The sequence below is a fragment of the Spermophilus citellus genome (genome assembly GCF_964194105.1).
Source record: "Spermophilus citellus genome assembly, chromosome: 3".
In the NCBI taxonomy this organism is placed as follows: Eukaryota; Metazoa; Chordata; class Mammalia; order Rodentia; family Sciuridae; genus Spermophilus; species Spermophilus citellus.
The window spans coordinates 90429141-90449082 of NC_138184.1; the positions used below are offsets into that span (position 1 = coordinate 90429141).

Consider the following 19942-nt stretch of genomic DNA (forward strand, 5'->3'; position numbering starts at 1 on the left):
TGGGTAGCTGGGATTTCAGGAGTGCACCACTGCACCTAGTGATGTTATAATTCTTGTAATTAGACCTATGACAACCATTATATTAAAAAATAAAAGCACATCATAAATCTGGTTCCGGTGTCGCTAAAAATGTCAGGGTGATATTCTTTCCCTTTCTCCTGTTACTATTCCCTATTTCTAGCACCAGGGGCAAAGCTCCATCTCCATTTTGTCAGCGGCCCCTGGTCTGAGGAGTGAGCTGATGGGTGGGTGGCCTGGAGGAGTGTGCACACTTACTGAGTGCAGGTGTCTCCTGGTGTGGGTGCCCTGTAGGGAACGAGGAGGTAAGGAAGTGGTGCAGGCGTTGCTTTTGCTGTGTGGTCAGCTAGAGGGGGGTGAGGAGGAAGGGGGTTAGTGTCGCAGGGCTTATGTGTGAGAACTCTTCAGCCTCAGCGCTGTCACCTTGAGGACGAGATGTTGCCTGTGGCGGGCACCTCAGCCAAGTGGGTGGGCCTGGCGGGCCTGAGCTGCCCCCCACCAAAAAAGAGGAAGAGAAAGGAGCATTTCTGAGGGAATTTCATCTTTTGCACCCAGGTCAGAAGGAACTTTCTGCTCCTGTTGTTTTTCGGGTGTCTTTAGCCTACGTAGTCAGTCTGTAGAGTGCATATAGCCACATGTCACCTAGCCCCAGGGATGACTCCGCATCATCACTGTTAGGCCCTGTGTAGTGCCAATGTCAAAGAGTACTTACCCAAACTAAGATGGCTACAAAATGAGTGGGCAATGTCCAGGACCCCGTGGTGCATGAGGGTGTCTCTGACAGAAGCTTCTCGAGCGGCAGGTGACCGGAGTTCATGTCCCCTAGATGCCATGTTTGCAGTCATACACCATGGCACCAACGTGGTGTGCTGTCTGTTCTGGACCACAACCTACCATGTTTTCTATGCAGTTTTTGATTTGAACTATTCATGTTTGAAACAATAGCTCAGTTACATTTTTCCTTGGCAGGGGAGGGTGCTGGGGGTTGAACCCGACCTCACGCGAGTGAGGCAGGGGCTCTCCCACTGAGCCCCAACCACAGCCTAACTTTTTATAATTAAAGAGTAAAAAAAAATGACTACTGCAGTAGCTCGGGCTTCAGGACAGCTCCCTCCATGCTTTGTAAGACAGGAAGGACATAGCTGCAGAATGAGCCTGTGGATAAGTGATTCTTGATGTCACTGATGGGGTCGTGTGAGGACACAGTGGGCAGCACTTGAGGCTTGTGGGTGTGGACCGCATGCCCTACCTCTGAATGTCAGGGTTTGAACAGTGACAAAGGTTAGAAGAGGGGTTTGCTCTGTCATATCCCCACCTGTCCTCTGCTGTCTCTTCTTGCTTTCGGTGGCCACTTCTTACGTGCCTAGTAGAGCTGCAGTTAGTTCCCCTGAAGGCTTGAAGTTCCTGACATGGAGCCTCGTGAGGGAGTTGACTAAGGAAATTTTGGAAATTTTACTTCTTATGGGCACCAAGCACTGTCAGAGGAGATGGCACTCTGTTTGCTTCTCACCTATTTGGTTGTATCTTGCTGGCCTGAGTTAGTGTCATCTGCTTGCTGAGGACCATGACTGACAGGCCCTCTTGCTTTCAAGGAGTGCTCGGCAGAGGCCAGAGACCTGTTCAGACTGTCCTGCTTCACTGGTGTTTTTGGAGGAGACGTCAATCCTCCATTTGATCAGCTGTGTGCTGTTGGGAAGCCTGGCCAGGTCCCCGACTGGTTCCCCTTCCTGTGCGTGCAGTCACCTCTGGCCAACTCACCCTTCCTCGGTCACTTCTATCATGGTGCCATGTAAGTACCAGAGCTGTGCCTGGGAGAGGCCTCATCTCCCAGGGCCACAGAGCCACCTCCAGCAGGCCTTGTAGCTGGGATCACACTTTTCTTAGCACCCGAAGTGATTTAATTCTAGACATCAGTTAGTGAAGTTGCTTTTGTTAAGTGTTTGGAAGACTGAGCATAAGCCAGTTGACCCAGCGTACAGTCGGTGACTTTCTAGGTAGAAGGGCCAGCGGGCCCACGGGGGAGTTTTTCTTTGCAGTGTTGGGGACTGAACCTGGGGTGCTCCACCCCTGAGCCACATCCCAGCCCTCTTTATATTTTTAGAGACAGAATCTTGCTAAGTTACCCAGGCAGGCCTTGAATCTGATCCTTCTGCCTCAGCCTCCTGAGAATCTGGGAGTGGAGGTGTGTACTGCCACGCCCGGCCCTACAGGGGCCCTCTACACTCTGTGTTTTATAGATCTGTATTATTGACAATTTACAACTATGATTTTTATAATTAAAAAGTAAAGGAAGGGGCTGGGGATGTGGCTCAAGTGGTGGCGCACTTGCCTGGCATTCGTGCGGCCCGGGTTCAATCCTCAGCACCACATACAAACAAAGATGTTGTGTCCGCTGAAAACTAGAAAAATAAATAAATATTAAAAAAAAAAAAAAGTAAAGGAAAACTTGAAGGAAGACTTGTGTTTCAGTGGGTGACAGCTGATGTGTCACTGATAGTCTCTGCTGTGGCTTGCAGTTCCCCTGGGCACCACCCTACCTTTGAAGCGCATCTGCATGCTGAGCCACAGGGCTTTCCAGACTTCGGCTATAAACAAGGAGATCCCGTCCTGACCGTCAACAAGGGGTATTTTACTGTTCCGCAGGTAACGACTTGAGCTTGGACATGCCAGGCGCTTGTTTTCCCTGTCCTACTGTTGATTGAACTCATTGCTCTTGAAAATCTCTCCCCACATTACTCTTCTCCTGTGGATTTACCAGGGATTTTACTATGGATGGTCTATGGACTTTTAAAAAACTCACTATTAAGCACTAGCTTTGCTAAATCTCAGAATGAACTATCAAGTAAAAAATATTTTTGATAAATTTCCTTGGAAATAATGATTATTGTTTACTTTTGTTAGTTTGATAGCCAATTTCTAGTAAGCCATAAATATGTCATTTTACTTTTTTTTGTACCAGGGATTGAACCCAGGGGCACTTTACCAATAAGCCACATCCCTAGCCAACTCCCCCATTTTTTGTTGAGACAGGGTCTCACTAAGTTGCTTAGGGTCTTTCTAAGTTGCTGAGGTTGGCCTTGAACTTGCAGTCCTCCTTCCTCAGCCCCCATTGTAGGTGTGTACCTGGCTAATATATCATGTAGAATTTTGAGAAATATTTTAGGGTTATAAAGTTTTAAATGGAATCTTTATTTTTTTGAGTTTAACATTATTAGGAAAATACATCTGTGAGAAGAAAACATGGGATATAAAACCATTTCTCTTTACTCTCCATATGAGTCCGTTTTTAGGCATTAAGAAAATCTGGGGGCTGGAGCTCAGTGTAGAGCTGGTGCATAGCATGTGTGGAGCACCCCCCACCCCCGCCACGTAGTTATGAAGAGGAAGGGAAATGAAGTTGAATATTATGTTTTTGCATAAGTCAAGAGCGGGGCTGGGCTGGGGCTCAGTGGCAGAGCACTTGCCTAGCACATGTGAGGCCCTGGGTTTGATCCTCAGCAACACATAAAAATAAACAAAAACAAAATAAAGGTATTGTGTCCATCTACAACTAAAAATATTTTTTATTTTATTTTTTTTTATTTTTTTATTTTTTATTTATTTTTTTTTTAAAGAGAGAGTGAGAGAGGGAGAGAAAGAGAGAGAGAGAATTTTAATATTTATTTTTTTTAGTTATTGGCGGACACAACATGTTTGTTTGTATGTGGTGCTGAGAATCGAACCCGGGCCGCACACATGCCAGGCGAGCGCGCTACCTCTTGAGCAACATCCCCAGCCCCTAAAAATATTTTTTAAATTTACAAAAAGTCAACAGAGTGGGGCAAAGGATCTCACTCAATTTTATTAAATAATGCTGGTGTGACTCCTTGACCTGTTATTCCAGGTTGTGCAAAAACTGGTCAGTTCAGCAGACTAGCCACTGTTGAAACCAGACCATGGACAGGGGCAGTTGACAGAAGGACCAATTTTAAGAGATGCTGATCTGGTTTTTATGATTAGAAGAAGGATCACAAATCTGCTGGGTGTGTCCTTACCCTCAGGTGTCCCTGGCTGGGCAGTGTCTTCGGGATGCCCCTGTAGCATTCCTTCGGAATTTTGATGATAAATGCACTACTAATTTGGAAGTGTACCAAGAACGAGATGGCATTATCAACTCGAAGATAAAGAGCAGCACCATGGGAGGTATGTCATGTGTCTGGAGAAAGAAGAGACCCCAGTGTTAAAGTATAACCTTGTGAAATTATAAGTCACTTCTACTGGATCAACTTAAAATTTCAACTGGCAATTGAGGATGGTGTTTTCTTTGGAAAAAGTTCAGTTCTGTAGGTCAGCCTAGTACACGTTATTTATTTATTTATTTATTTATTTTGCTGGGGATTGAATCCAGGGCCTCATGCCAGGCAAGTGCTCTACCAATGAGTCACAACCCAGCCCCGGGTCCTTCTTTTTTAATTGAAGGAAATTTTCCATGACATAATGTAATTCAATGTCATTTAGTGCATTCCCACCTCTGTGTATTTCTAAACTTTCGCATCACCTGCCAGAACTCCTGTGCCCATTCGCACTTGCTCCCTGCCCCCTCCCTCCGGCCCCTGCAGCCCCACCTATTCTCTCTGTCTGTGGATTTACCTGTACATTAAGTACAAGTGGAACCCTGCGGTGTGTGGTTTCCATGTCTGGCTCGTTCACTGAGTGCGTTTTCACGTGTCAGCTTCCTTCCTGTTGGTGGCTGGGTCGCATCTGTTGCTTAGATGTACCGTGTTCTGCTTCTCCATTCGTTGGCTGATGGATGGTCCGACTGGGCCACCTGTTGGGTACTGTGAACAGTGCTGGTGTGAACACCTGTGCGCAGGTTTTTGCACGAGCGTTTTCATTTTCCTTGGGCACATGCCTAGGAGTGGGACCGCCACATCACGTGGGACTGTGATGCTGTGGGACCACCAACTGCTCTCCCAAGTGCTGCAGTCTCTCACACCCCACTGGTAGCCCACCGCCTTGGCCCTGATGGGAGTGGCACCTGGTACTGTTTCTGGCTTCTGGGATCCTCTTGGTCCTTGCTGCTTGCTGAGGTGACCTGCGTCTGCTGATGCTGGAGGGTGGCTGTGGCCGGCTCCCAGGGCAGGCATAGCTTCCGTGTTTGCCTGGCCACCTTTCCTTGGGGTGAGTAGATGAGATCACCTGGACAGTGCAGTCTTGGGGAAGCTGATTTATGTATTTTTTCAGGCATAGTTACACCAACGGTGACCTATGAGGAAGCAGGTGACCTCGACAAATTCATCACCAATACAGGTATTCTCACTGTTAGACTTTTATGTCATTTCTGCAGAAATATAAATGTCATTTTTATGAGTGTTATACAGCTCCAGAGTAAAATACATTTTTATTAAGAATTTTGGGGGGCTTACTGGAGTCAGGAAGACATCCCAAGAGTAGTTTGTTTGTTCCTTGTTCCACCTTGCTGTGTACTCTCTTGTGACCACAAGGCAGCACCCTCAACCCCCACCTCACCAGGCCTGGATTGGATGAGTTTTGGGGTCCCTTCTAGTTCTCAGGTTCCTAGAGACTTTTCTTAGATGTTTGTCAGGTCATTAAAAAACTCTTTAGAAGCCAGGTGTGGTAGTGCACGCCTGTAATTCCAGTGGCTCAGGAGGCTGAGGCAGGAGGATCAAAGTTCAAAGCCAGCCTCAGCAAAAGTGAGGTGCTAAGTAACTTAGTGAGACCCTGTCTCTAAATAAAATACAAAATAGGGCTGGGGATGTGGCTCAGTGGTTGAGTGCCCCTGAGTTCAATCCCAGTATCCCCCCAAAAACTAAAACCAAACAAACAAAATTCTTTCGGATACCATATTTTCATGTTTTGATTTTTAAAATATTTTTTGTTTTTTAGTTGTAGTTGGACATAATACCTTTTTGTTTTTTTAATGTGGTGCTGAGGCTTGAACCCAGCGCCCTGCATGTGCTAGGCGAGTGCTCTACCGCTGAGCCACAACCCCAGACCCTCATGTTTTGCTTTTAATTGTGATGCAGCCAAGTAAATTATATAAAGTATGGCTGATATTATCAGGACGTTTCGTGTGTGTGTGTGTGTGTGTGTGTGTGTGTGTGTGTAGCAGGGGGATATTGGGAATTTAACCCAAGAGCACTCTTTGAAATTTTACTTTGAGACAGAGTCTTGCTAAGTTGCTGATGCTGGCCTCAAACTTGCGATCCTTCAGCCTTAGCCTCCTGGCTCACTGGGATTACAGGTGCACACCACTGTGGCTGACAGGACTTTGTTCCTAATGAGAGATAGTATTTGTGTTCCTTTATGGTGCGTTGTACTTCTCCAGTTCATTCATTACTTCATCAAGTTCCTTCAATGTAGTAGGCAGCTAGGTGGCAGGCCCCACTTATGAATCTTTCACTTTACAAATATTTCACCAAATGCCTGCTCTATGTCATGCTGAGACAAGTGCTGGTGAAGTGGGCACCCCCTTTATCCACAGAAAAGCCCTCTTCACCTTGGCTGATTTTAGGATTGTCAGCAAAAGAGTCTCTGAGAAAGAGTCCAGTATAGATAAACTTCCTATTTTCGTGTTGCCCTGTTTACTTGGGCACTGGCGGAGAAGGTACCAGCACTCCAGGTGCTAGACACCCCCTTACTAGTTATCACAAATGTATCCAGTATAGTACTTTGAAAAAATGTGCAAACAAGGCCTCTGGCCTTGAGCTGGGCTTCACAGAGATGTCTGCATTTTTAAGATAAGTTACAAATGGGCCCATGGTAACAGCTGGCAGGGGGAGGGAGGAAAGGGGAGAAGAAGCTCTTCCCTTCTCAGGTGTTGTCCTTGAAGAGTTAACTTGCCCAGAACAGTGAAAGAAAAAGCTGCTTTTATGTGAACTTCTGCAGACTGTGAACTTCTGAGCCCCTCCCCTTACACGCTGGGTATAAAACTCTGAAACTCCCTGAACTCAGGGTTCAGGGGATTGATTGATTACAGCAAAAGCTGTTCCCTCTGAGCCTGGCTGTAGCCAAATATAACTGTTTCCTGCTGTCTTCGGTGCCTTGCCTTGTTTGTCCCTACTACACTGGGAACTCGGGAATAAAAGGGAAGTGACGATGTCCTTCAGGGTAATGTGAACAAGAGGGGGCTGCTGGCACCGACTCAGGGACGAGGGCAGGTTCCCTGGAGCTGGAGGCGGCGGCAGGGTGGGATACTCTGGGAACAGTCACCCAGGCAGAGAGACACCAGTGGTGGGTCCTTAGTCATGGAGTGTTCTTGTATTTGCAGAAGTACTTTTAGGCCACGGATCAGCCTCCAGATATGTGAATGTGGAAGAGCATTATATTTTCAGATGGAATAATAACACAATCAGTGAGATAAATGTCAAGATTATCAGGGCAGAAGTCAGTGCCCTCCAGAAAGGTAACTGAGGTAGTGAGAATGCTTTAAATTTAAAGCCCAATTTCCTTCCTTCCTTCTTTCCCTCCCTCCTTTCTGATCCTTATATTTATAACCATAAAATGAAGTCAGATTTTTTTTCTTATCTGTGTCTGTGAGTTAGTCACAGAGACAGTATTCATTTGCACACCAAATTGCAATTTTTAAAGAAAGTAACACATGGGGACAGCTTTTTTCCCAGCGAGTGATGCACAATATGTCTTTGTTTGGGTTTATTTCTAGGAGTAATAACTCAGAGATTTACTGTGAAGTTTTTAAGCCACAGCAGTGGTAATGAAGAGGAGATGTCTGGAAACCCAGGTGAGGTGACCGCCTGTGCCGTCTGTCCGTCACTGTCTACAAGCAGTCTGCAGCTCAGCCATACCAGCCCAACCCGAGGTCATGGGCACTCCCCACTTTGCTTTGCTGACCTGCTTCTTTATTCATTTTTGTGACATTGTATACTTTTTTCTAATAGCATCTTTTTTTTTTTTTTTTTTACAGGAAATGTCCTACTTAGTGACAAGTAATGAAAGTACAAATTCTTTCTCTTTAGTTACTGATTTTTTTTTTTAAAGAGAGAGAGAGAATTTTTTTTTTAATATTTATTTTTCAGTTTTCGGCGGACACAACATCTTTGTTTGTATGTGGTGCTGAGGATTGAACCCGGGCCGCAAGCATGCTACTGCTTGAGCCACATCCCCAGCCCAAGTTACTAATCTTTTAAAATAGGCATACTGCAGTTAAATCATTGGCAAAATTAGTTTTTTTGTTTGTTTGTTTATACTGGGCATTGATCCTAGTGGTGCTCTACCACTGAGCTATGTCCCTAGTCCTTTGAGTTTTGAGACAGGGTCTCTCTAAGTTGTTGGGGGTGCCCTTAAACTTATTATCCTCCTCCTTCAGCCTTCAGGGACTGGGGATGGAAACCAGGGCCTCCGCATGCATGCTGGGCCAGCGCTCTGCCCCCGAGCCCGCCCCAGCCTGCTCCGCCTCCTGGCCTTATCCTAGCCACTATTATCTGGAAGAGCACCCTTTTGCTCTCCTGTCACTTTTTCTCTTGCCTGGCCCTCCCCAGGGTACTGACTTCTTCAGTGTGTACTGACCATGATGCCTGACATGTGTATGGATGTTATTTTTTTAAAAACCTATTATTGTGGAGTTTGGGGGTTTATTGTTGACTTTGAAAGCTGCCTTCTGGAATTTAAGTGTTTTCATAGGATTTCTGAGAAATGCTGTCAGACTATGTGGAACATATTAAAGGTCTGGTCATAAGGGTGAGCTGGGGAGAGGGGATCTCAGCAGCCCAGGGGACCGCTGTGAGTTGGACTTGGGCTTAGGAGCACTGCATACTATGAGCCATGTCTCCAAGGACTTACCATCTTACTTGGAAAGAGCATCACATTATGAGAAAAGACAGTGAAAACGCTGAGGTGACTGACAGACAAGTGCCGTGCTTAGGGACAAGTGCCCTGGAACTGTCACCAAGTAGGGAGCTGCCCACTGAGCCACACAGTCCCTCACTGAGGAGCTCTGTCACATGCTGGTGGTCAGGCAGTGAGCCTGTTGGAGCCCCTGCCCTTGGTGGGTTTCCCTCCTGGGGCCTGCAGAGGAGACATAACCCCCTGGCCCCTAAAAGCAGGCAGTGAGAGCCAGGCGCTGTGGGCATGCCAGTACTCCCAGCTGGGGAGGCTGAGGCAGGGGCAACTCAGCAAGACTTGACTCAAAATAAAAGATAAAAAGTCCTGGGGACGTGGTTCAGTGGTGAAGCGTCCCTGGGTTCAATCCCTAGTGCAGAAAAAAAAAAAAGAAAAGCAGGTTGTTTGTGTTAGGAAGAGAAATAACCTGGGCAGAAGCTGTGGTGGCAGAAAGGAGTGTAAGTGCACACAGTGGGGGCTGATCAGCAGCCAATGGGCAGATAGGGTTCAGGGGCAGGGAAAGAAAGTGGGAAACAGGAGCAATGGCTGGGTCTCAGTCGGATCTGATTAGAGAGGGACATACAAGGAAATATGTCCCTTTTGACTTTTCAGATTTTATTCCTAATTATTATTACTATTCAAATATATTATTATTTAAATATATTATTCAACCATTATTCAAATATAAATGAGATATGATATTACCTTGAAGAGTTATTATTTTCTTAGAAGAAATATTTGTGCTGTCATGATATAGGGGAATATCCTTAATTTTAGGAGATATGACAGAGGTTAGAAATGGAGTATTGTGGGCTGGGGACACAGCTCAACTGGTAGAGTGCTTGCCTCGTAAGCACAAGGCCCTGGGTTCCATCCTCAGCATTACCAAAAAAAAAAAAAAAGGAGTAGAAATGAAGTATTGTGGGCCGGGGCTGGGGCTCAGTGGTAGAGTGGATGCCTAGTATGTGTAAGGCACTGGGTTTGATCCCTAGCACCACATTAAAAAAAAAAAAAACAAAAAACCTAAAACAAAATTATGTCCATCTACAACTAAAAATATTTAAAAAAAAAAAAAAGACAATTGAGGGGGCTGGGGTTGTGGCTCAGTGATAGAGTGAGTACTTGCCTCACATGTATGAGCATTGGATTTGATCCTCAGCACCACATAAATAAATAAAGATATTGTGTCCGTCTACAAGGAAAAATTAAAAAAAAAAATGAAGTGTTGTGATGTCTATAGCTTATTTTCAAATGGTCCTGAAAAGTGTGTGTGTGTAGACATACATATATATGTATATATATTTATATGCTTATCTGATATTTATATTTATGGCTAAATACTAAGTTGTTGATTTTAGGTGGTTGTTACATTAGTGTTCATGCTATTATGATAAGTTTGTGGTTCTGCCCGGCGTGGTAGCTCTCTCCTATAATCCCACCAACTAGAGAGCTAAAGCAGGAGGATCTCAAGTTTGAGGCCAGCTTCAGCAATTTAGCAAGGCCCTGTCTCAAAAAAAAAAAAAAAAAAAAAAAAAGTGCTAGGGATGGGAAATGATATTGGCCAAATTATATTGTTCTATTGTGTGCATGTATGGAGATGTAACAATAAATCCTACCATGATGTACAATTGTAATGCCTCAGTTAAACAAGTGTGGGAAAAAAGAGTTGGGGATGGAGCCCAGTGGTAGAGAGCCCCCGGTTCAATCCCCAGTACCACAGACACACACACACACACACACAAGTTTGTGGGTCAACGTTTCTATGCGGGGGAGCATTTTCATAGTAAAAGTGGGAGTCTGAAGTCGGGTTTGCAGGAGGTGGATGGAAGAGGGGCTGAGCCAGACCTTGGGGCTGAATGGTAGATGCTCTGGTTTGGGTTTCTGTCACCAGCTGCTGTGATGGGTGCTCCCCACGGCATGTGGTCATTGATGCCTGCTCAGTTGCTGTGTGAAGGAGGCAGGACTGACTCAGGCCTACTTTTGACTTTTCAGATTTTATTCCTAAAATGTATTTTTAAATACCACATGAATGTCTATGTCTGTTTAAAAAAAAAAAAAAAACCAAACCCCAAAACCCCAATGAAGTGGATTACCTTCTCTCAGGGTATTTTGTTTTTAAACCAAATTTAATTAATTAATTTATTTTTACATGGTGCTGAGGATGGAACCCAGTACTGCAGGCGTGCAGGGCCAGGGCTCTGCCACTGAGCCCCAGCCCCAGCCGCCCCTCAGGGTATTTTTAAGAAAGCTCTCCCTCCATATTTTCTTTCACTGTGATTCTCTCCTCCATTATTTGCTGAGAATAACTTCAGGAGGAAAGGTGCTCAGTCCCATGCATGTGTTTGTCTAGGTTACCACCTTGGCAAGCCTGTCCGAGCCCTTCATGCTGACGGGATGAACAACGTTACCACTTTACACCTTTGGCAGCCAGGTAACTTGCATGGCCATTATGATTAGCTTCCTGGTAAACTAGAGCTCGATGATGTCCATTTTCATATTTTGAATCTAGTCAGGCCAAATTGCCTTCTGTAGTGGGGAAGAGGGGGAGGCTGTTTTTAACTTTGTCCACCGCTGTCTCCTGAAGCCCGGGAGGTGCTGCCTGGAGAGCTGAGAACAGCCTCCTGGCACCCTGGCTGGTCTCTGCTCCCTGCTGGTTGCCCACACCTGCCTGCCCAGGCACCTGGCTCATGTTCAGAGGGAACCCTGCCCTGACTAGGAATTCTGATACAGAAAGGCACCTTTGTTTGTCTTTGAAGGGATCAAAGTAACAATAATCTCAGTTTGTGAAACTGGAAACTTTATTTCTATTTACTGTTCTTCAGGAAAAACTTTGAAGTAGATCTATACTTTTATTTGGCAAAAACAGAAGATACTCTTTTTCTTTTATAGCTGGAAGGGGTTTGTGCACATCAGCAACTTTCAAACCCATTTTATTTGGAGAAAATGTACTCTCTGGGTGCCTCTTGGAAGTTGGAATTAATGAAAACTGTACTCAGTTCAGGTGAGTTTTACTGACAAATTTATCCACAGTTGGGGCTGGGGATGTGGCTCAAGCGGTAACGCGCTCGCCTGGCATGCGTGCGGCCCGGGTTCGATCCTCAGTACCACATACCAACAAAGATGTTGTGTCCGCCAATAACTAAAAAAATAAATATTTAAAATTTAAAAAAAAATTTATCCACAGTTTTGAATGATTTGCTTAATAAAATTAATTTACTACATAAACAAATAATTCACTACCACTAAAAGCAGATATGAAAAATTAGAATGAATTGAAACTTGGGTAAAGGTGATAGGGAGAAAATGAATGATTACTCACTTGTGCTAGAGTTGGTTCACACAACCTCATAAAGGAAAATAGATCTTTCTCTTCTTTCTCTGGATGAAAGCCACTTCTTCCATGTTTAAGCAATGAACCCCACGTTCTCTGCTGAAGTTTGTTTAGGTTGTTTGAACTTTATACTCTGAGACATCTAAGGAGGCCAGGAACAGGTGTAATTGGTGTGATTGAAGAATGGCTAAGCCCTGGTACCTGGAACTCCAATGTGCAGGTAGCATCTGGAAAGTGTATTTATGCATCTGAATATACATTGTGGGGTTGAACCCAGGGCCTCGTGCATGCCAGGCAGCACTCTACCACTGAGCCACACCCCTGGCCCTTTTTTTTAAAAAATATTTTTTAGTTGTTGATGGACCTTTATTTTATTTATTTGTATATGGTGCTGAGAATCGAACCCAGTGCCTCATACATGTTAGGCAAGCGCCCTCCCACTGAGCCACAACCCCAGCCCCACCCCTGGCCCTGTTTAAAAAACATTTTATTTTGAGATGGGTCTCATTAAGTTGTCCAGGCTGGAACTTAGGATCCTCCTGCCTCATTCCCTGAAGTAAATGGGATTACAGGTATGTACCACCTTGCCCAGCATTCCTTTTTAAAAAATTGAGATAACATTCTCTAATCATTGTAAAGTAAAGTTTGATGGCATTTGTGCATTCCTGTGGGTATGCAGTCAACACCTCTGTCTAGTCCCAAAACATTTTCATCACCAAGAAGGGAACCCTGTGCTGGTGACATCGTCCTCCTCATCTCCTGCTCACCCCAGCCACCAGCAATAGTGTTCTGCTCTGTACCCTTTCATATCAGTGGAAACATACAGTCCGTGACTCTCAGTGCCTGGCTTGTCCCACGTGGCATACTGTTTTCAGTTCACCATGTGAGGTGTGTGTCAGAATCTCGCTGCCTTCATGGCTGAGTCACATCCCACTGTGTGTGGGGACCACAGCTTGTTGGTCCATTCATCCACTGATGGTTGTTCTGCTGGTGAATTGATTGGCGCTGGTGAGTAGTGTTGCTGTGCACAGTCATGTACAAGTTCTGTTGGAACATGCTTTCAGTTCTCTGAGTACATACCCCAGAGTAGAAGTGCTGAGTTGTATGGTGAGTCTCTTTTGAGTTTTTTGAGGAACTGCCAAGCTGTTTTCTATAGTGGCTGCACAGTTTGATATTCCCACCAGCAGTGTAAGAGACTTTGAGTTTTCCCACCTCCTCAGCAACACATCCTGTTTTCCCTGTTCAAAAAAATAACTGTCCTGGCTGGGATTCAGCTCGTTTTTTAAAAATGCATTTATTTATGTATGTATTTATGAATTTTATGTGGTCTGAGGATTAAACCCAGTGCTCACACGGGCCAGACAAGCGCTCTGCCACTGAGCCACAACTCATTTTTTTTTTTTTTTTGGTGATGCTGGGGATTGAACCCAGGGCCTTGTGCATGCCAGGCAAGCACTCTAGCAACTGAGCTATATCCCCAGCCCCTGCAGCTCAGTTTTTGAGTGCTTGCTTAGCATACATGCAACTGCATGTATTGTAAAATAAATAAGGAAAATAAGGAAAGCAGTTTTTCAGGAGCTGGGGTAGAGCTCAGTGGTAGAGGGTGTGCATGCATCCCTGGGTTCAATCCCCAGCACCACAAACCCCAAACAAAACAAAAAATCCTAGTGTATTTGAGGTGGTGTTTCATGATGGCTTTGTCTGAATGCCTTCTTCCCCCCGCCACCCCATCAGGGGTTGAACCCAAGGACTCTTAACCACTGGCCCACATCCCTAGCCCTTTTTTTGTTTTATTTTGAGACAGGGTCTCACTGAGTTGCTTGTAGCCTCACAAAGTTGCTGAGGCTGGCTTTGAATGTGTGATCCTCCTGCCTCAACCTCCTGAGCCACTGGGATTACAGGCATGTACCACTGCACCCAGCTGCAAACCATGTTTTATAACATAAGATACTAACATTTTAAGCCCAAAGTAAGAAATTGCTTTTGTATGTGTTTCCTCTCTGCACCGTCCATCCTGGGGAGGCCATCAAGGAGGAACGGGGACTCCCAGATTTTTTTTTTCTTAGTACTTTTACTAGTTTCTATAATCAAACCCGCATAGACTAGACCTTACATATTTAATACAGTGTGCTGCTCTGTATCCTAATCAGATTTTAATATCATTTCCTCAGCAGATTTTTTTCTGGGCACCGACAAGTGTGCCTAGACAATCCTGGGAAGGACCTCAGGACAGGCCGTGCTGTGGCTGAGAAATGTCTTACTCTTTTGCAGGCAGAATGTTGTTGAAAGATTTGATTCGTTAATACAGGCGACTCATGTGGCCATGAGAGGCAACTCCAATTACGGCAATCTGAGTGACGGCTGGCTGGAAATAATACGTAAGTCGGAGCCACATACAGATAGATGTGTAATTTGGTTGCTAAGCAGTTGTAGCATTAGAGTCTGATGTGGTAGGTCACTTTTCTTTGCTAGCTTAACTAGTTACTCTCCAGGCAGGGAGCTCTTCATGTTTTTCACCTCTTATTCATGGTTCTTTTTTTTTTTTTTTTAAAGAGGAAATTCATATGAAGTTCCAATTGCTCCACTATTTTTTTTTTCCTCTTTTTGGTACCAGGGATTGAACTCCAGGGCACTCAACCACTGAGCCACATCCCAGCCCTATTTTGTATCTTATTTAGAGACAGGGTCTCACTGAGTTGCTTAGCACCTTACTTTTACTGAGGCTGTCTTTGAACTTGTGATCCTCCTGCCTCAGCCTCCCAATCTGCTGGGATTATAGGTGTATGTCACTGTGGCCGGCTGCTCCATGATTTTATGAACTCGTGATCTTTGTAAACGAAAGCCTGAACTAAGCTGGAAGATTCTCAGAGCACTTTGGTTTGCATTTCCACTTTTAGTTGCCAGGAATACGGGCATTTGAGAATTGCATTTGTAGTTTATAAAAACAACTTTCTAAATTAAAATAAAGTGATTGAAAACATTGTGCTAAGTGAAATAAGCCCAGCCACAAAAGACTGCATCTTCCAGGTGTGGTGGTGCATGCCATAATCCCAGTGGCTCAGGAGGCTGAGATAGGAGGATTGCAAGTTTGAGGCCAGCTCAGCAACTTAGCAAGGCCCTATTAGTAACATCTGTCTCAAAATAAAAAATATAAAAAGGGCTGGGGATGTAGCTCAGTGGTTAAGAACCCCTGGCTTCAATCCCCAGTACCCTCCTTCCAAAAAAGAAAGACCACATCCTGTGTGAGTCCATCATGCGTGATATTCAGAATAGGCAAGTGTGTAAAACAGAAAATGTATTGGTGGGAGCCAGGACTTGGGAGGAAAGGTGGAGCAGTTGTCATGGGAATAGGATTCTTTGTGGGGGATATTCTAAAACTGCATCTGGGGAGTGGGCTATATCAGTGGTAGAATAGCTCAGTAGTAGAATAACATGAATGAGACTGGGGTTCAATCCCACCACCCAAACCCACCCTGTCCCAGACAAGACAGATCAGAAGCGTCCTGAATGTAGTGGTGATCGCATGGCCCTGTGAGTGACCCTGGAGTGCACGCCTTTCCTGGGCGTGGGTGCATCATGTGGTGTGTGATGATAACAGCGCTGTGAAAAAGCAGGGCAGGAAGTGGAGGTGTGATGGGGTGACAGGGCTCCTGGAGGCCAGGTGAGGTTTGAGAGCCCAGCATCTTGGCCAGAGGCATCTGCAGGGTTGGATTGGGGGTGGGAGTGGAACAAGAAGGGGAGGTGCTGTGTGCAGGGGAGTGGAGGTGAGGTGAACTTAGTTGGTCCCCACAGGCCTGAGTCCACCTCCAAACCCCACATATCCATTGAGTCATTGGGGTCTAGCTCATGGGGTTTCCTGTGATGAACCCTAAGCCCTCTGACAAGTGAGCCTCGGCGAGTTAGAACAAAGTCCGGGGTCCCCGCTGGTCTCAGTGGCACCCCAGGCAACATCTGACCAGTTTTTAGGGGAGCCTTGGATGTGAACTGAACAGGAAGCAGCTTCTGCTCCCGCTGGGCATTGACTTTTGGGCTGCAGAGAGCTCATTGAAGCTATAGCGCCTGCCTCCATGGTCCCTCCCCTTCCGCCAGTGGGGGCAGCTCTCTGGATACTGCTCTTTCACTTTCCGTGCACCCTCCAAAGTCACTTTGGCCCAGCAGACTGGAATTCACACCAGGGGCCATCCAGTGTGTGGTCCCTGCACTGTCCCCACCCCTCGCTGATATGAAGGTCATGTTTATGACCTTCCTTGGTCCCCTCTGGATGCCTGGGATCATATAATATCTTTGTTAGCTTGAAGTGCCTGTTTTACAACTGGGGGGAGGGGTCCTGTGGGGTCTCATACTCCCACCTGCTCATCCAGTCTGTGTCTGATGCACTAGGCCCAGAGATTGGGCTTTTCTAAGCCTGGGCTCGGGATTCAGGCCAGTAAGATGGGCTGGGGAATGACCCTGAGGGATGGTGGGCAGCAGTCAGTCCCAGCACCCGGGGAGTAAAAGGTCCGGGCAGCCAGATTGGTTGGGTGCTGCATCAGAGAGGTGATGACATTTAGTTTCCTTCAGGGAGGAAGGGTTATCTTCTGTTTCATATCTAAGCCCAAAGCAACTCTAATCCTGGTTAATAAGCAGAAGAGAAGTGATGGGGACACATGTGTCAAGGAGGAGGAAATCTGACATTCGAACAGTGTGAGCGACCTTCGGGATCTCTGAAGGAGCAAAGAAGCCCCTCCAGGTTGCCAGGAGACCCCCACCCTTCTCATTGCTGGTTTTCCCAGTGCTGGTCTTCAAGATGAAGGAAAATTAATTTCTCATTCAATTTAATTCTCTTCTAGTTAAACTGCCTTGCTGGCAACAGCCTAGGAAATTTGGTTTTCATCTGGCTACAGTTGTTAGAATGAATTTTAAATGTCATATGTAGCTTTTACTAGGAACATGGGTCCCTGAAACAACTCTGTGGCCTTTAACTGCAGTTTTATATGTTTCTATTACAAGATGGGGTTGATTTCCGTGGGGAGCTGGGAACAGAATGATGAAGGGCTTTGCTCTGTGGGTCTGTGACTGGTTTACCAGACATTTTCAACACAACTCTGGTTAATTAGCATCTGTTTGTAGCTTTAAGGGCCTGTGTATTTTGTGGAGCCACAACCTGAGCCTATTAGACATTAAAGCCTCATAAGTGTGATTCCTAATATTATTTCCGATTTTTTGATATCATATTGCCAGAAACCTGATATTAAATTCCTTCAAAAATACCTAGCTCACTGTTTCTGTAGGTGTAGATGCTCCTGATGCCCACATGGGCCCGTTTTTTAGCAACGCGTTGGGCACCTGCCCGGATGTTCCTGCTCAGCTCCACATCTGCATCCTCATCTCTGACGCTGGCGCGGTGGAAGGGGTGGCTCAGCAGCAGATACTTGGCATCCAGACGAGGTCCGACCCCCTCTTGGATAAGTGTACTTTAGAGAGTTGGTCTGGTGGAGGGCATGCCAAGGAGTAGGGAAATGCTAAGTTAGAATCCACTTGTGGGCTGGGGCTGCAGCTCAGTGGTGGAGAGCTTGCCTAGCATGTGTGAGGCACTGGTTGGATCTCAGCACCTCATATAAATACATAAAATAGAAGTCCATTGACAACTATTAAAAAAAAGAGTCCACTTATTTATAAATTTCAGTTATTAGCAATATGATTGTATGTAGAGATGGAATGTGTATGAACTGTGTTTATAATGGAAACTTGTCCTCACAAGAATTTATAGAGCTGGGTATGAGAGGTTCTGCAAGGTTGTCCAGGGAGTTCAAGGTGAACCGGGGCTCCTTAGTGCTCATAACATTCTACAGTCCATGAGTGTGACTGGCATGCTAATGGAGAACACTGCTTGGGTGGGGACTTAGGCCACAGACACGGCTCTCTCACTTATGAGCTGTGTGTGTGACCTTGGGCAACTACTTTGTGTCTCCTGACCTATATTTTTCTCATCTATAACATGGTGATACTACCTTTGAGTACTAGGTCCCTCTCAGTTTTAAATGACATGGTCTCTTTAAGCGAAATAGGGTGCGTATTGGAAAAGTCTGCACACAGCTAGTTTGTGGTTCATGGCTCCCGTGTGGTCTAGGATCTTCGTCTCATGGATCCCTTCCCCTCTGGTTGGCTTCATTCTCAAGGAAGCCATCCTCAAGTGATGAAAAGATAGAGCTAGAGTGCCGCTCAATGGTAGAGCCCTCGCCTAGCACATGTAAGGCCTTGGGTTCCATCCTTAGTACCGCAAAGAAACAAAAAGGGAACAGAGATGGCGAAGATGAACACTGGTGTTCCTCCTCGCATCGGTTTAGCAACTCCAGTGGAGAGGATGCTCTCTAGAAAGGTCTGGGCAGACTTTCGCTGGCTCCTTTTGAGTCATTGCTCCTTTCTGGACCAATCACTTATGGCGGGGACAATAGATACCTGTGGGCTCAGGTGGGGGTCCAGGTCTAGGTTCTGACTGGTGCCCTCTGGTCCTCTAGACTTGAGAGTGTGGCAATGGTGGTTCTTCAAGGCAAAATGGGGGCACAGTTACCAGAAGAAAGGAGAAGCAATGCTTGGTAGGCAGAAGTAACAGAGGCTAACCACCATAACCACCAAGCCCACGCAGTAACAGTGCGTCGAGGGTTCCATGAGCTGCTGTGTCTAAGCACTTTAGCTCTGGGCTTGAGCCTGGAACGCACTCCCTGAATGGGTAGCTGCTGCTGATTATTATTATCTCATTAATTGAGAGAAACAGGTGATGAAACAAATTACCTTTAAAAGCATCTGTATGAGATGGCCCGAGGGAGAGCCTGGCCACAGTGGGTGATTGTAGCTGGTGCAGGTGTGTGAGGGCCCTGTGTTCTTCTCAGTCTTGTGTCTGCATTTTAAATTTTATGTAATACCAAGATGCCCTGTGTTCTGAGTGCCCTGGATGAATGATGGCTGTGTTCCCTGCACGTCTTTCCCCGTAGGCTCTCCACAGTGAGCTGGCAGTACCAGTGTGGACTTACTTGTGAAGATAAGGCTGACTTTTTCCCTATCAGTGCATCAGTCCAGTTTATTAAAATACCTGCACAGTTACCCCGACCCCTGACAAGGTAATCCATTTGCTGACCTAGTTAATATTAAATATTATTAGGAGGCAGAGAAGTTTGTATTTGAAAATAGGAATTTTATTCCTTTAATCAAGTTTTGATGCTTTGCATTTGTTGTTGTAACCGTCTAAAATGTTCTGTAGATTTCAGATCAATTTTACAGAGTACGACTGTAATAGAAATGCGGTGTGTTGGCCACAACTTCTATATCCATTGACCCAGCATTATCAAGGTAAGGTAAAACAGATTTCTGCGAATATTATCAGTTATGTTACATAAATTAAAATTTAAAAATTACATGTAAATGTCACAGAAAACTTAAGACATATAGGAAGGTTTAAAAAGAAACAATGTATTGCTATTGATATGCTTAGAAATTATATCACTATTAGTGGTTTAGCTTACTTCTACCTAAATATTTACAAAAAAGTTAAGAATTAACATTACTTCTTTTTTTTTTTTTTTTCCATTGTCCTCCAGGGGAACCTTATGCCCAGTGTATTGCCAAGGGCTTACTGTTGGTGTCCCTCCTCCTGTTGGCTGTGTTCCTCAGCCACCCCTGGATCAGAACAGCAAAGCTGGGCACTCGACCACCATGACTAAGTCCCTTTAAAAACCGTAGCCCGGGCTCCAGTGACTGTGACAGTCCTGTATCCCTCTC

General features: G+C 45.4%; 1 protein-coding gene across 1 annotated transcript in view; it reads left to right on the forward strand.

The window, feature by feature from the left end:
• The window catches only part of TCTN2 (tectonic family member 2), a 28329-nt gene extending 8387 nt beyond the window's left edge, over positions 1–19942 (forward strand). The window contains exons 6-18 of the mRNA XM_081288464.1: positions 1611–1807; positions 2535–2661; positions 4059–4200; positions 5242–5307; positions 7289–7423; positions 7682–7759; positions 11207–11287; positions 11746–11857; positions 14459–14565; positions 17458–17614; positions 19159–19284; positions 19425–19513; positions 19762–19942. Of these exons, the coding sequence (XP_081144590.1) occupies positions 1611–1807; positions 2535–2661; positions 4059–4200; positions 5242–5307; positions 7289–7423; positions 7682–7759; positions 11207–11287; positions 11746–11857; positions 14459–14565; positions 17458–17614; positions 19159–19284; positions 19425–19513; positions 19762–19880 (1536 nt within the window). The 3' untranslated portion in view covers positions 19881–19942. The remainder of the gene's footprint in view (positions 1–1610; positions 1808–2534; positions 2662–4058; positions 4201–5241; positions 5308–7288; positions 7424–7681; positions 7760–11206; positions 11288–11745; positions 11858–14458; positions 14566–17457; positions 17615–19158; positions 19285–19424; positions 19514–19761) is intronic.